Source organism: Nyctibius grandis, chromosome 7 (assembly GCF_013368605.1).
Source record: "Nyctibius grandis isolate bNycGra1 chromosome 7, bNycGra1.pri, whole genome shotgun sequence".
In the NCBI taxonomy this organism is placed as follows: Eukaryota; Metazoa; Chordata; class Aves; order Nyctibiiformes; family Nyctibiidae; genus Nyctibius; species Nyctibius grandis.
This window is the reverse complement of record NC_090664.1, coordinates 15,506,053-15,522,544: the sequence shown is the minus strand read 5'-3', so window position 1 is coordinate 15,522,544 and position 16,492 is coordinate 15,506,053. Positions and strand designations below refer to the sequence as shown.

Below are 16,492 nucleotides of genomic sequence, written 5' to 3'. Positions count from 1 at the left end.
CTCACTGAACAGCTTTGCCAAGCAGCACGGAGAGGTTGTATCTGTAGGTGTCAGAAGTGACTGGGGTTTTAGGCAAATGCCCTGTTGTCACAACTGAGTTCTCTGTGGCTTTGTAGAATTTAGGCAGTTTGGTTATTTCAGATCTCCACTCAGCAGGTTTCCATGGCAAACTGACATAGATAGTGGCAAGTGGTGTTTACGTGTCGTGCCCTTAACAATTTTAAAAGGAAGATTGCAAACTGCCTACCAGGAAAAGGCTGTGGTTCTCATGCATGACAAGTGGAAGAGAGGCAGAAGATGCTGTCTGAGTTTGAAGGAGAAGAGAGGCAGACTGAGTGCTGGGTGGGGAATTCTGGAGGGGAAGCCTGAGTGACAGTAATGGGACTCCAGGGAAGAGGATGATAGCTGGTTGGGCGTTTTGTGGCAAAAGCAGTGTGAGCCCAGAATAGTCTGGGCAGGGAGGACAGGGTGTTGTCTGAATGCAGTGAAGAGAGGGAGCGTCTGGAATTCTGAGGGAGGGGATGTGGGGATGGTGTGTGGCTCTTGAGGGTGAGGAGAGGGGAGAATTGAAGGTGGCAGGAATTTGTAAGAGCCTCAGAAATAGATATTCACCTTCCTTTAAGTGTCCTTGGGAACGGCACAGTTATTTACTCCCTTGGGGCTGGTGTTTTTTCTCAGGATGGTGACGGGAAGCAGGGGGGGGGGAGGCGGGAGCCAGTTTGGCAATGAGTGTTTCTCTCAATCCAGCAAGACAAAATTCCTTTTCAGACTGCAGTTTCCTCCTAGCACTTGGTGCATCACATTTGCAGAGGGTTTCCCTCATTTACAGGCTGGTTGGCAGAGTAAAGCGGACAGCGTTTTCCACTGCCCCTGTGTGGCTGGCATCTTTATGGGAGCATACAGTGGTGCACCTGTCTGGGTTCAGTGCACGGTGCCTGTCTGCTTATCTGCCCATCTCTGTAACAGGGTGCCTGTCCTGCTTCGTGTGTTTAGACTGGTGGGAAGCTGCAGTGAGAGTGCCTCTCTTTTACGTAGTGTTGCAAACTCACAGTGACAGTATGTCTGTAAGGCGTATGTGTTAGCTGCTATCCCACACAGTGACTTACCTTTGTTCTTTCTTGCTTTTATTGCCACAGGATTCAGAAGGAATTGGCTGACATCACCTTAGATCCACCTCCCAACTGCAGGTTGGTGTCGATTCCTTCCCTGAGGAGAGTGGGGGAAGGTGAGGGGCTGAAATGTGCCTGTGTATTGTAACTGTCCTCTGAGGCTCTGGATAGAGCAGAGGAATGGCTGTTTAGGTGGCCTACAGTACTTTTGTGAATGCTTGGATGACATTAAATAGTTTCCAGGGTGGGGGGCCTCCAGAGATTATATGTGTTTTGATACGAGTTTTCTGTTTGTTTTGGGGCTTGTTTTGTTTTTTGTTTTTTGTTTTTTTTAACAATTGCATTTCAATCTGTTAGACTGCTTTGTGTGTATATTTCTGAAACTGGCCTATAAAGAGGAGCATGAAAACTTTCTCCTTGTTTGTTTTTTCTGGTTTATAAATCTAATGCCTGACTGCACTAATCTTATATAAATAAAAGTACTGCCAAGGAAGCAGAGAATAGTAAAATGCTACAAGCTTTTTAGCTCAGAGAGTTCTGTTGTGAACAGTAACTTATAGTGGAAGAGAAGTGTGAATTCATCACTCAGTGGCTGCCCTAGAGGAGCACACGTGTTGGCTGATGAAATAACAAGCACGGGTGTTCTGTTGCCCTTTATAGAGCAGCTTGTTTTAAAGTATGTTTTAGAAACTTGTACCGTTTGTTGAAAACATCTGGCGGGTTGATTTGGTTCATTGCGTGGTGGCCCGAGCCTCTGTCCTTTTGGAGAGGAGACAGTAGTAGGGTAACGTCTTTGGTTGTGCTTGTTCATTCGAGAATGAGGTGGCTTTTGGTCTGGTCTGTGTGCGCTGTAGTTGCCAAAGCACAACTCTGTTCCTATCTTCTTGCTATGGCTGAGATTTGAGGCCTTTTGATGTTAGTAATAGCAGAAATCAGAGAAAATTCTGTTTATAAATAACTAAGTTGGTCTTTTTAGTATTGATTTGCCACCCCCAAGTGCTCATGAACTGTTTTATTGAAGCTTTTTGCTGCTGTTAGGCTGCAGGGGAGCATTACCACAAGAGTTAGCCTCACAGGTCCAGAGCCACTTTCGGTGCCAGTTCCAAGGATCGTAATTAATGAAAGGAGGGATGAGGCACGTGAGTAGCGGTCTAGGCTGATACGAACATATTTGTGCTGTTTGGAAGATAACCCATGAGCTCTGAAATCTTTAGCTGTGACAATATTGTTTTAGTGACAATAATGACTACCTGAATATTACAAGAGCTTCCAGCTCTTGGGCTGGAGGTGTCTGTCCTGGCTGTGTGTCAGGATGAAGTCCACATGCTTTCCCCTCCTCCTCCTCCCACTGTAACCTCATTTTCATGGGAAAGAAACCCAGAAGCACAGCTCAGAAAAGCACTGTGTGGCTTGCTCTTCAGATAACTGAGTGTGGATGATCAAGGTGCCGAGACTGCAGTCTGAACTTCACAAATCTATCCAGAAGTTGTGATGCTATATGGGTACAACAGATTGCAGGTTTCATCAGAAAGTTTGTGTAACTAATATTAGAACCCTAATTTGTCCTTGTTTCAGTTGGCGAGGTAAAGGTGAGCTAGCAGACTACCCGTCAGAATATGGTTTTCATTTTTCTTTTTTTAATTACATAGCCCACTGAGGACAATGCACTTCAAGTAAATTTGTGTTGTTTCAGCCTTTATAAATATTTCTAATGGTAAAAATTAGTTCATAGTACAAGTAGTGGTGATTAATCTTCACCCATAATGCAATTACAAGTATTCTGCATTCCTTCCGACCTTCAAATGAGTGACAGTGAAGGCTGGCAACTCTTGCAAATAATACATGAAACTGGTGTAATTGTTACAATCTCTTAACATGTTGATAGGTAGGAAAACGTGAATGAAGGGGTTTGTGTGTGTGTGACTAAAGGAGTTTTGGTATTGCTCATCTTGGGGTGAAGTCATCCTACTTCAGTCAAGATAGTGCTGAGAGTGAAGGGGAACAGCTCTGCTTACGGCTAACGAGGTTCCAATTGCACAGTCAAGCACTGGGAGTTTGCTTCTGTAGCAGCTGGTTTGTAAAAGGGTAGGCAGGTGCCGATTGCCACAACGGTGAGATGAGTTTCAGCTATTGTAGTGATGGAGAAAGTTCACCTCTTGTGGAAAAAGAAACATAAATACTCAATTTGTGAGTGTGAGGAGATTAAGCAAGCGAGAGACTCTGTTTGCTGCATGATGTTTAAGGTTGCCACAGTTTGCTCTGGGGAAGCCTGCTGACAGTGTCACTGCTTTTCTTTATTTTTTCCCTTTGTATGAACATTATTAGCATGCTGTGAACGAGGTATTAAATACATAGTTCCAGAACTTAGTTTCAATTTCCTGCCTTCATGACTTTGCTCATGAGGGGGACCTTCAGCCCCTCATCTCTCTGCTGCTTTTGTGCCTCTACAGACTTTTTTTCAGGTGTCACTGGAGGGGAGGGCAATCCTCTCCTTTTAGGCATCTCACTCTGTCTTGCAAAGACTAATCTCAAAACTTACATATTAAGGGAGCTACATACAATACCAGGTACTACCTATTCTCCTGTCAACTTTAGGGGTGCCAAAGTCTCGGAAGTCACATTTGAAAAAGTCCATCTAAAACTGTATCCTGTGTAATGTTGGAAATGTTGTATTATTTTTTTCTACTGGGCTTTTGTTCTTACACCCCTCACCACCATCTTTGTGTTTTCCCCTGTTCTGTGCCATGCCTGGTGTTTGATAGCAGTTCATTGTTGGACGTGCTTTAATTTTTGGCCTCGTTGCAAAGTGCTGTTGTTCTTCCAGTCTTATTGCAGTAATAAGGAGTTCAGGATATTTAACACATCCCAGAGCAGCTCTGCATATTGAAAGAAAAAGCTTTAGGTTGTAAATGATTTTTAGTAAGAACTGTTTTATTTTTCTTGTTATAAAACACCACGTATAAGATGCAATTACAAATAATGAAAACCATTTGATATTTCAAACAAAATAGCTTAAAACCAAATGAGTTTCATTTTTATTTTTGTAGTTTGCAGTGACCTTATTTTCCTGTGTATAACCCACAGATCATCTGTTTAAAAAACAAAACAAAACAAAAACCAAACCCAAATCCCAAGCACACTCAACACCCTGTGATTGAGCAGCTGTGTGGGTTTTACACATATGTGGGTAATATGAGGGGAAATTTATCCCAGAACTTCCCTCTCCCCTCAGTAGTGTCCTTGCTTCTGGTTTTCCATAGCTTGCCTGTGTCCCCCAAATGCTTACCTGTGCTCATCGCTCATTGACTACTTCATCGTCCAACGTAGTCCGTTTGCCCCTCATGTCTCCCTCCCCAGGCTGTGATTTTGATTTTACGCAGGCTAGTACAGTTGCTTGTACAGAGGTGCAGGCTGTGTGCATGGAAGCACAGTATATGTTTGGCCTGCATTCAAAAAGTAGGTTTTTGGACTTGGAGAGATTTTCTAAAAAGATATATTTAATACACTTTACAAATCTGTGGATTCCTGATGGAGGCAATGCTGTTCTCATAAGTGTCCTAGTATAGTATATGTGTAGCGTTTGGCTGCTTCTGAGTGGTTCTTACCTTCTGCATCATTTTCGGTAGGCTGGTGCTCTAGAGGTCTTTAATTTTCTGTTGTCTGCAAGATGGTTTGACTTCTGATATTAATACTGAGTTACGAAAGTTATATGTGGCTTTCAAGTTCAGAAGGTGGTTAGTGGTTAATATGAATTGGAGAATAACTGTTCGGACCTGAAGTATTTCAAATCTTTTAAGAGGGTACCTGGTGATTTCTTCTCCTAGTTTGTATTATATCAGAAAGTTATAACTCTTGTTTTAGAACTACAAGAAGGTACCTAGAGACCTGGGACTTTTGGTCTTCTCTATATGTTGGTGATAGAGTAGTATGTCATGCCTGTGCATTGGGTCATAGAAGTCTGCATCCGCGACTGTCTGCAGATGTCAAAATACGATTCCATCTTGCTACTGATCTTTGTAGATAATGCTTGTATTGTGCCAAAGCTTTCCTTCTGTCACTGTGATAAGGTTTCTAAAGCTTTGACAGAAGTTAACTAGATCTTTAAGTACTGTTTATTTTCTTTATGTCATTTATTTGACCTCTGTATCTAAGCATCTCCTGATAGTAAATCTGCTAATTGCCATGAGGTTATGAAATAAATGTTTTTCCCCATTTTAGGGATGGGGAGTTGCAGCACACAAAACCCAAGTGACTTGTCCAAGGTCATGCAGGAAGTCTGTGGCAAAGTGGAGAAATGAGTGTACATCTCCTTTGTTTCAGGCTAACTTGCAGCTGAGCTGTTCTGCTGGAACTGTGTGCATCGGTTGTGTTATGAGCAGGGCTTTGAATTTGTGCTTTATTGGGTGTCTGGTATTGACTGTATGTAAGCAGGGCAATTTAATGTTATTTTTCCCATCTGGGTAGAGAGACCAAAATGGATATTAACTAGAATTAATGTTTTTTAAACTTTCTTACCCAAACTGAAACAAGTTTGTCTCCACGTGGTTCATTTAAGTCCATCTAGGCAAGACCAGCTGTTATTTAAACAAAAATAATTTTCAAATCTTTACTGAAGGAGGCATTTGCCTGGAAGGCTTACCATCACTTCAGAGTGAAATGCTATCACAAATTCATTATTTAAGTAATAATAAAACGCAGTTGTGCTTCCTGGCTCCTTCAGCCCAGTTTTTGTAAATTCACGGAATAAGGACCAGATCTCCCTGAGAGTCTTGTGAAAGGTAACTGTCAGCACTTAATAAACATATGTCTCAGTATAGATGGTGGGGAGAAGTGCTCTCCACTATAATGTGTGGAATAGTTTTCAGAACTTTGCAATGTGGAATTAAGATTTCTTGGCTAGAGAGAAGTCTCCAGAAAATGTGTGGCTCAAAGGCAGTTTTGAACTCAATAGTTTTATATTATAATTAATATATTTAATCTACGTACCGTGAAAGTCTGGCATTTGTTTTGATTACGTTTGTTTTTATGGTGCTTGTAATTTTTTGCAAAGGTATTTTCTCAATACCTCCAACTCCAATAATGCTTTAAGTGCTTTTGCTTTTAAATCTAGTGTATTATCTAAAGATGGATTGTCACTGTTAAACTACAATATCAGTGTTGTTTTTATTATTTTCATTCTTGGAATAGTCCTTCCTAATATAGCCATATTCTAACATAAACTTTCTGGTCTTACATTTTGTACCTAAAAATCTTAATTTCAGTGAGGCAGTTTTTTTAATGTGCACACTCAAATTATTAGATCAAGAATGACAGAAACGCTGGGGTTTACTTCCTTGTGGAAAGAAAAATGCAGATCATGTTTAATGAAAATTATCAGCTTGCAAAAGTGGTTTTAGCACTTTGCACCCCCACACACACACACACCCCCAGTTGTTTCTCTGAAATGGGAATGTTTTCTGTGAGAAGTTTCCAGCTGTAGGATAGGAAGGACCTTCATAATTAGTGCTGTGTGTAGTTGAAAAATATCTTTTGTCATATGAACTACCAGTGGTTCAGCGTTCCCTCCCCCACTTTGTTTGGCACATGATCCCTTGAGAAATAACTCTTCCTTTTGAAACGGTGTATTAACTAATTTAGAGATCCTCTGCAGCTGTGTATGGTCTAGCTTACAAACCATAAAAATAATACCATTTCTACACTCGGTGAATTCAGAGTATGTGTAGGTAGCAGCTCCTGCAGGCAAAGTCCTCTGCCAGACGTACTAAGACAATAGCTGCACAGGAGCAGCTTCTTTACTGTGGATTGCTTAGTTAATATTACAGGACTTCACCTTTCTGAAGATATTCCGGGTTTTATTTATTGGCTCCCTTTAAAAATCGGAAACATTTTGATGGCCAGGCTCCTCGGACGCTGTGGCAGGAGCTGGCTGGTGCTGTGGTAGGTTTTGTTTGGCACATCCTGGCTCAGTAATTCCCAACTGAACTGCATTCTGTGCTCCTGCATGCCAAACGTCGGAACGATGAATCTTGAGAGCGGCTGCGAAATTGTATCATGGCTAAGAACAAAGAGGATTGAAATCCCTTCTGTGCCCACTCTCTTGTATACCACTCAATTGTATTATTTGACTTTCAGCTTTGCTGCCCTTGGAGGGCACTGTGCAACTGTGCTTATGATGCTGCGTATATGTTTAATCTGAAAAATTCTAATATTTGCTCTTGGTTATGCAATCTTTAATTTGGTTTCATTTCTGTTGTATTCCAGCTCTGCTGTCTAGATTTTTATATTGGATATGTGTATAGGTTATATGTCTGGTTTTCTTTTAAGAAATATTAATGATATGTGTGTGGTACTTTATAGACATAAATAGGAAACGCTGTGTGTGGAGTATTTCTACTTTAAGATCTTGAATCTATCTTGTCTTTTTATATGAAGACAAAATTATCCACAGAGAACTGGCTAGTCTAGGGCATTGAGAAAGAGAGAGGGCATGGTTTTGTGTTGGAGGATTTCAACCAGGGCAGGCTGCTAGTGACTGAGAGCTTTGTGGTTTCTGAAGAATGGGTTGGTCTTGAGAGCTGATAAGATACCATCTGACAAGACATCAGCTTTGGCCCTGCTGTTGAAGGGGGTTGTTCTGGGAACGGAGACAGAACTCACCTTCGCTGGTACAAGTTATGTCGGTGGATTAAGGTTATTGACGAGTTAGTGCATAGTGAGACTTCTGCAGCCTCTGTCTGCACTCTTCTGTAACTGTACATGAAAGACCAGCCTTCCATACAGCACCTCTCTAAAAGTATTTAATGTACTAAACAAGAATAAGGTATTGTTTTATGTGAATTGGTTAAGAGACTATTGCACATTTGTGCAGACTTGCACAGCACATACAAAGTTACGGGCTATGGTTTCTCCACCAAAGAAAGTGCTTTAAGTTAAATTAATGATGTAATTTAGTCATTATAGTAGAATCTTGCCAATCTGTACATTTATTTGAATTAAATAAGTTTATACTTATTTTTCCCTCTGAGGCTTAACAGTGGAGGTCTAAATACTGACTTCATTATTTTACAAGATGAACTAGAGAACATGTATTGTCAAGTACTATAAATAAACTACAACTGTCAAAATAAACACTGTGCACTCTGGAATTGAGAGGGGTTTTCTTGTTTCTCTTGCCAATTTGCAGATTTCAGCAATATGCAGTTGGTCTTCCAAGGTGTTTGTGGAAAGTGTAATGGTTACTACAGTGCATTTAATACATATTTTCAGTGCATGAGGGGTAATTGACATTATCAGGAGAATATATCGCAAATCTGTATGCTTAACTTGCAACATCTAATATGCGACATTCTTTTCTTTATTAACCTGGACTCCCTGGGACGGGAGGTGGGGGAGAAGAGGAGAGTGGAGCATGCGGATTGTAGCTCAGGGCAGCTGTGGTGTTTGATTCCCCCCACTCCCTCCAGTCTCTTCCATGATTTCACAACTGAAAATATAGATCAGGGAAGATTAAGTTGAGCTGTTCTGAGATCTGGGTCCAGGCCAAGTTTTGGCAGTTCATTTGTTAAAGAGAAAACACAAAGTAATTGGATTAAAGAGGCTGTACGATTAATGATGTGGAGTCCTGTTAAATTTCTTTGCTTCTATGTTTCTGTGAATCAGTGCAGAATTCGGGTCTTGATTCATCCAGGGGCTTCAACTTTTAGAGTCAAAAGTGAGTGTAAACCAAACCAGCATGTTAGTAGATGTGTTTTGCACTTTCTTTGTATCAGTGTAAATGATTGTTTAAGAGATTTCTCATCTTTCCCTTTGGACTTGCTGGAAACACAGAGAATCTTGAACTGGTACTGAGAATTATAAAGGCAACAGTAAATGCTGTGGGCTAGAGGGGAGGTGCTTCCCAGGGCAGGTGGGCTTTTATATATATAATATTTAATGCGCTTTTCGCTATGGGTATCTGAGCAATAGATTTTTGCCAGTGAGCTAATTCCAGTGTCTGTTAAGGAGAAATCAGGACAGGGATTTTGGGGTCTGTCTTTTTTTCTTTTGATGCTTAGGATCCTACAGTATGTTGCACACAGGAGTGAAAAGACCCACAAACGTTAAAAATTAATTCTGAAATCGAAAGTGTCTTTTCACAGTAGGTGAGTTGATGAAAAGAAGAAGAAAAATACTTCTGGTAGGGACTCAGAACTTTGTCAGAATTTTTGGAGGCAACAGCAAAGCTTCAGGGCATTGTGATTGCTATACAATGAAGCCTCTCAGGGTAACTGTCTCAAAGGTTTTCACTGAAATTTTAAGGTGTTAATTTAGGTGATCACTATTATGGATAAGTCATATGTTTTAAATTTTCAAGTGCACAGCTTCTAGAAAGTTTCAGTGTGTTATTTGGTATTCTGAACAAGTGTAGACTGCTCTGAGAAGTGGCCTAGAAATGGTGGAGAAAGTGCAATGTATTTAATTAAAGCAATGTTTAACTGTCACAGATGGTTTTGAAAGATTGCTAGAATGCACACAATTGTAATAACATAGTTTTAAAGCAATTATGTCAATACTGTAGGATACCACAAAAGGTCATTTCGTCGGAAGTTTCTGATAAATCAAACTGATTGTTGTAATACTGTATTTGCATGTTATTTCCTGTATGTCTTGGTAACCTTTTTAAAGGAGATAAATTAGGTGATGCATTCAAGCATTTGTAGTTGGTGTCCTCCTTGACTTCCTTGTAAGTTTTTTATCAATAAGAATGGTCCAGTTTTGTTTTTGATAAGGTAATTCTTAATTTGAGAATCTCATCATATTTTGTGGTATTCATAAACAACAGGTCTGTAAACAGACACAAAGAGAAAAGTCAGGGATGTACCCTTAGCATCCCTAATCCAGTGGCTGTGGATGATGCGGGAGTACAAGGGGAATGGATTGTTTCCATGTTCCACTTGACATTGCTTTTAGCCACATGAAATGTTCAAATTCTGCCCTTTATGGAACAGTTCCCACCTCTCTTCTTTTTATGCTTGGCCATTTAAAGCAAGCCCTTGTCTCCTGTCGCTCAACCACTTCTCCTTGCTGTTGTGAAGGGTTAACCTTCATGCATTTATCTTGCTGAATTGAGACCTTAAAATTTTCAGGGCAAAGGATTTCTTTCATTTTTGTCTGTGTTTGCAAGTGGTATGCAAATTTCCAGCTATGTTTAAATGTTCTTTAATAATAAAGTAGGTTTAGTCCTTGGACTTGTAGATGTCTCCCTATCCCCCTTTCCCAAAAAAAATGGAGTTCTGCTTATGTTGCAACATTGCATTTTTTTCCTTATCTGATTGAGGTAAATAAGTGAGTTGTTTTTATTCAGCAGCTATTGTATTATCTTAGCTATGTGATTTGGTTATTTTCCGGTTTTATGCACACCAAGGTTATCACAGCTGTTACCTTGTGATACTACTACATTGTAATAGGATAATGTGTTTTGAGATATATTAGTATTGGGTTTTTTTGTTCTTGGATAGTGGCAGAGAAATAATGAAGGTGTCCAACAGCTAATCTCTTTTTTTGCTGTCTTTGTGCTGCTACTTCACCTTCCACCTCAATAACTAGGAGGACTGTGACTATTTGTTAGGGAAATATTAGTTAAATTGCAGAGCTATTACATGTACTGAGACATTCCAATTTAAAGTACTTAGTATTCAGTGTGTGTACTTAACTCCTAATGACCATAAATATTATGTTACATTTGAGGTTTTGTAATATATCAATTATGTCTTGTACATTGTTTTTTCCACAGAAAATGCAAATTTTCTAACCCATAGGTGGTGCAAGCTGTACTTTCTACCTTGCTTTACAAGGATCTTTGCTTTGCTTTTCATAGTGGAGTCTTATTTATGAGGAGATGTAAAGTTCAGACAAATAATTTAGTGTTAAGACTGTTCAGGTGCATTTTTCATTACAGTGCTAAGTAGCTCAGAACTAGCCATTTAGGACATATTTAATAACTAGTACTGGATTTTGTCAGGAAAGACTTAAAAATAGGGATTGGATAGCAGAGCCTTTGTATGGTAACATTTTGCAGTGGGGATGTGATGAACTGGCAGGGTCCAGCCGTAAGCTGTAGCAGCAGAGTTGAAGTGCTGAGGGTAAATAGGGATGTGCTGTGACCTCTCTCACGGCTGGCTGAACAGCTGGATGGGATTTGTTAGTGATTCACAGCTTGGCTTAAAGAGAGATAAGGAAGGAGTGCTGATTGGGGTCTGGATCTGGGAAGGAGACTTGTCTGTTACTTAGTGAAGTCTGTTCTGTTTGCAGTGGTCTTCATCGATTCAGAACGAATGGGGAAAAAAGGATGGAGCTAGAGTCGATTGCTGAACTATGACACACTATGAAAGAGCGAAATTATAGGGTTGGGGTTAGATGTGACCCTTAATAGCAGAGAACAACAGGGAAAAAAAATGCATTTTGCCAGATCCCTTTCCAGTAGTAAACCTGCCAGTCTCTTGCACAGATTCTCAGTGTGGGACACAATCCAACGTGTCCCAAGTCACCAGTATGGCATTAAGTTATGCAGAAGAGAGCTGGGGCCCTGTTCTGGCCCATGGAGCTGGGCCTCTTTCTGCAAACCATCGCAGGCTTGTAAGGAACGGTGCTAGTGACTTCTGTCTCCTCCTCGTGCTGAGCTGTGCAGGTTCTGGCCCCTTTTCTCTTTCCTGATGGCTGCACTGATCCTTCAGCAGTAAGCCATTACATCTGTCAAAGTCTGCAGCTCATGCCTGCAGGGAAGTGAAGAGGCAAGGTTGTCCTGTTGACAGAAATAAAATGTTTAGGAGGAATCAAAAAATAAACAGACAAAACCATCCTTGTTTTATTAATTTACTTGCAAATAAAGTAGCAGTGATCAGCTAAACTGTTGAATGTGTATGTATAACTTTTTTTTAATTGCTTAAGTATTCGGATCACAAATGAGAGGAGCTTGATGAAAGGGAAAGTATTTTTAAAGTACTTAAATGGGCAATTGGGATAATCTTGAATGCAAGGTATACATAAGAATTGACATTTCTCATCTTTCTTTATATGGCCCTCTTTGGTCATTGGAGAAGTGTATTTTATGATCTTGAAAGTTTCTTAGTCAAGAGGATGCATCTAAACTTCACTTTAGGGTTATGAGAACATTTGACACGTGTGGTAGGTGAGCCTGTACGAGTGTTTACACAGCAGGCAGCTGTATGCCAGGCAAGTGCAAGGTTCTTTGATCAGTATTTTTATTATCTTTCTGTCATGTATGCATTGAATGACACATCTGGAAAGTCATCTAGTTGCTGTTTTAGCAAATGGTTTCTTTTCAGAGGGAGAATCTCGTTTTCTGGATATTAAAATAGTAATAGAACTGTGATGCTTACTTAGATTGGCTTTCCTGGAAGATAATGTGTCACATCCTAATGACACACTAGGTCAAGTGCTAAATTTCAGTCCTTGCTGAAGATAGTGAATGAACTGTGTCCAGAAATAAGTGGTTTTGTATGTCCCTGTTTATATTACTAGAGTTCAAGGTCACTAGAAGAGTTGTGGATTTTAATGTACAACATGTATTTTTTACCCATTCTTTCTTAAAAAGTGCTGAGCTCTTTATTGAACTATGTGTTTTATATAGAGCCAGTGATTTTCTTTTTCTCAGCTGGTTATATGCAAAGAGGGTAAGCATTTCTTTTTTTTTTCCTCCTTTTTTTATTTATTAATCATGCTGAGACAGCTGGATGGAACAGTGCATCTTGCTTTTGGCTTCTGAAGGAAAGATCTCTCTCTTTTTGTTTAGTGTGCTGGGTTTTATATAGGGTTATTCTCTAGTAGGGATTATATAATATGATTATAAAGTTATCCTCTCTTCCAAAGGGTCATCTATGTGATCTCTGTTCAGTAGGGAGATACTCACATTTTTGACCTTTCTGTCTCTTTGGACCCATTAGTTGTTCAGCATAGTGCTGCTTCGAAAATTGCTTAATTGTTCCAAAGAGATCATTTGTGCTTTCCCTGTTATTGCCATTTGATGCTGTCTCGCTGCACACTGCCAAAACCCCCCAGTATATTATACTTTTATTGTTATGTAAAGCAGCTGTAAAACAGACAGTGTGGTTGCGTAAGTGTATTTGAAATCTTTGCTATTGGCTACTTCATTTTTTCCCTTTGTGTCTCTAACTTTTACATTTATAGTTTTGCCACCACAGGGAGCTAATGAAAAGCAAACATATAGACTGTTAGTTTAAAAATAATAATGAATCTGTGCATGGCATTATTATTATGTTGCTTCCTTGTTCATATTTATTATCCTGTTTCACAGTATAAAAAAGGCTACGGCATGCTGTGCTGGGGTGGGTTTTTTTGGTGGGAGAATTGGGCTTTTTTTGTCTTCTCCATGCATTGGTTTGGCTATTACAGTCCTCTGATTTTAGGAAACTTCAGCAACTGTAGAGCAAGTGAGCGTATAGCAAATAAAGAAAGGAAAAAGATAAATGCATGTGCAGTAAGACATTTGATCTAGATGAGGGGAGGGCTGTTGAACTGTTTTGGTTTTTTTAAATACTTGCATGACTGCAGGGAATCAGTCCCGTGTGCATCCTTAGCACACTTACAGCATTATGGAAGGTGATTTATTTTACGTGTTCAAGTTTCTCTTTACAAGTAGTACTGAAGAAAACAAGGGCTTAAATTATCCTATATTTTTGATTCTTTCTGTACCTCTTCTGGTATGTAGTAGAACTGCATGTCTCAGGAGTAAAATTATTAAATGCATATATTTATTAAGGGTCTGACTTTCAACACTAGCTGTTTACAGTAAGAGTACTTTGAGGTGAGTCTCTTGATCATTCTTTGCCCTAATGGGAAAAGTGTGTAAAACCAGCACGAGAGCCACTGGGCAGCCCCTCTCACAACTTTTCATCCACGTTGGTCGCAGCTGCTAAGACATTTTTAATAGATAGATTTTTTTTTTTTTTTTTTTTCTTAGTATAAGCTATTTTTCTGCTTTAACTGGAACTTGCATAGCTTAGATCCTGCTTTCCACTCTATTCAGAAAGATACCTGAACTCAGTCGCCCCTAAGCCAGAGCTGCCTTCCTTTTGTAGGCTGTGCTGGGGAAGCACACGTACTTGGGGGTCTACTCTGCTTGGATAAAGGAACAGAAACAAAAACTATAAAGATGAAAAGATGCTCAGGAGGGGGATGTGTACTTGGATTTTGCCAGCAGTTAAAGGTAAATCCTTTACAGTAAGGAAGGCTCTAAATAGCACCTCTCTGTGTTTTACAGTAGGTGAATTTTTCAAGAAAAATGAGAATATAATATAGCTGCCAGACTTCAAGTTTGAAATAAATGAAGTAGATTTTAGCGTGTGTTTTTATTTTGCCCACTATTTCATTTTGCAAATTATGAGATAATTAATAATAATTTACAAATTTTAAAACCACTAGATATTATCTGTATAACAGCTCTAAGGGGATAGTGTTGCATCAGATCTGCTTTTTTTTAGTGGTGTGTTTAGAGCATGCATGTGTGTGCAGACACCCCTTTTGCATTCACTTACCAGTGTGCAGTTATATTTCTGAGAAAATAAAGGATTATTTTCTGTTTACTTTCCCCATCGTTCCATTCCGTGAAATGCACAAAAATGGCTGTATGGAAAAGAATTATTGTAAGATCAACTTTCCTTTTCTTCAGCATTTAACTTGACTTGCAAAAGTTGACAGAATACATATTTTCCTAAACTCTGAACATTGAATCACCCGGGAGAAGCACACATGGGAAAGTCTCTTAAGTGCAGGCAAAACAGACTCCAAGGGTAATGCTGACTTGCCACACTTAATCCCAGTGGTATAAAGGGTAAGGCCAAACTTCTTGTCATGCCTGAGAGCAAAAGGTGTTAGCTGGGATCAGTGCTGCAATATTGTATATTCTTGTCATCATTTTGTAGCAAAAATGATAATATAATTCTAGATCTGCCATTATGGAAGACTATATAAGAGTGTGTGTGTTCTGAACAAATATCTAAGCGAAGGTGTTGAAGTGGGCTAATTCTCTTCTATCAATCCTAGATGGTCTTTCTGCACTTCTACAGTGTGGTTATGGTAGCAGTAGCTGTTCATTTTAACTGCCATTGAATTGAGTTAGTACTCCTGTGGAGGCATACGGATTTTGTGTGTGTGTGTACACATTTACATGTTTATACACACGTGTATATATACTCAGATTTTATATATGAAATAGTGTGCATAAGATTTGAACTAGATACATTTGTACCTTTATCACCCAAGTTTGTTAAAAGATGTATTACTCCATCTGAATGTCATCACACTCAATTAGGACACCTCATTTTGTATTTCACCCACCTGGGTTTCTTTTTTCCATCCAGTCCTTCTGTCAGTGAATAAGAACTAATTGGGCTCTTGTGCCCTTGGCTAATCATAGGAGACTGGTGGCTTTCCCCCAGTCTTTGCAGAGTTTTGACTTGGAAAAAATTAACTTCTTAACTGTGTGAGAACACTTTATTTGTTTCATAAACTGTTTCATTGTTGAAAATATACCTTTAAAAAAAAAATCTGATCCAAATGATAAGTATTGTCAACAAGTTTCTCTGCTCCATAAATTTGTTTTCAAGTCCTGAAAGCTGGTCACATATAGCTGATGCCTCTTCACATGTAACTAATGTATATTAACGATGCTGGTGTAAAGATCAAGGATCCCATGATACTGCAAAATGAAGCATTGCGATGTAAGCATATTTTTCCTCAAGTACAGTGTCATTTCCATTAAACATAAGAACAAGCAGATTATTCAAAACGAAGAGGCTGTAGTCCTCATTTAAGTAGCATAACATAAAAGGACTATGATCTTGGTCTTCTCAGAGCCATTGCTTTTGTATTTGTCCTTCTGAATTACTATCTTGTGATTTTCAGTACCTAGGCTGGGCAAGAGGTTGAGCCAAAGTCATGCAAATGCCTTTCAAGCATGCTCAATGCATACTCGACAGCTGGCTAAGATTTCATACAGAAACTGCCAGACCTCCCAAGTCAGTTTTTCCCTGCATTCTGTGGCTTTATGTGGATGATTTGACACTAGTTTGGATGCAGCTAACTGCAGCAGTGTCTCAGTCATTGGAAGGTGAGGGAAGTTGGAATTGGGCTCAGTAAGCCACAGTGCAGGCTAGCATTGGATCTGAGGGTAGGTAACCTTTGTATTTAGGGATCAGTCCTATAGCCGAGGTGATACAAAAGCTCTGTAGTTTCTCTGAATTGTCCTTTTCTCTCCTGCAGTAACTAAATCAAGCAAGGTTTCTACTGAAATTGTAGATGTCATCAGTCCGTAATCCAGTGAAGTCCCTCTGAAATCTGCTTCCACTGCTTTTATAAATTTCATG

At 39.6% G+C, this 16,492-nt stretch overlaps 2 protein-coding genes across 3 annotated transcripts in view; both read left to right on the top strand.

The window, feature by feature from the left end:
* RPL15 (ribosomal protein L15) overlaps positions 1-16,492 on the top strand; it is a 206,351-nt gene that overhangs the window by 142,221 nt on the left and 47,638 nt on the right. The window lies entirely within an intron of this gene.
* UBE2E1 (ubiquitin conjugating enzyme E2 E1) overlaps positions 1-16,492 on the top strand; it is a 45,580-nt gene that overhangs the window by 2,601 nt on the left and 26,487 nt on the right. For both annotated transcript variants that reach the window (XM_068405467.1, XM_068405468.1), the window contains exon 3: positions 1,137-1,187. In XM_068405467.1, coding sequence (XP_068261568.1) covers positions 1,137-1,187 — 51 coding nt within the window. The remainder of the gene's footprint in view (positions 1-1,136; positions 1,188-16,492) is intronic.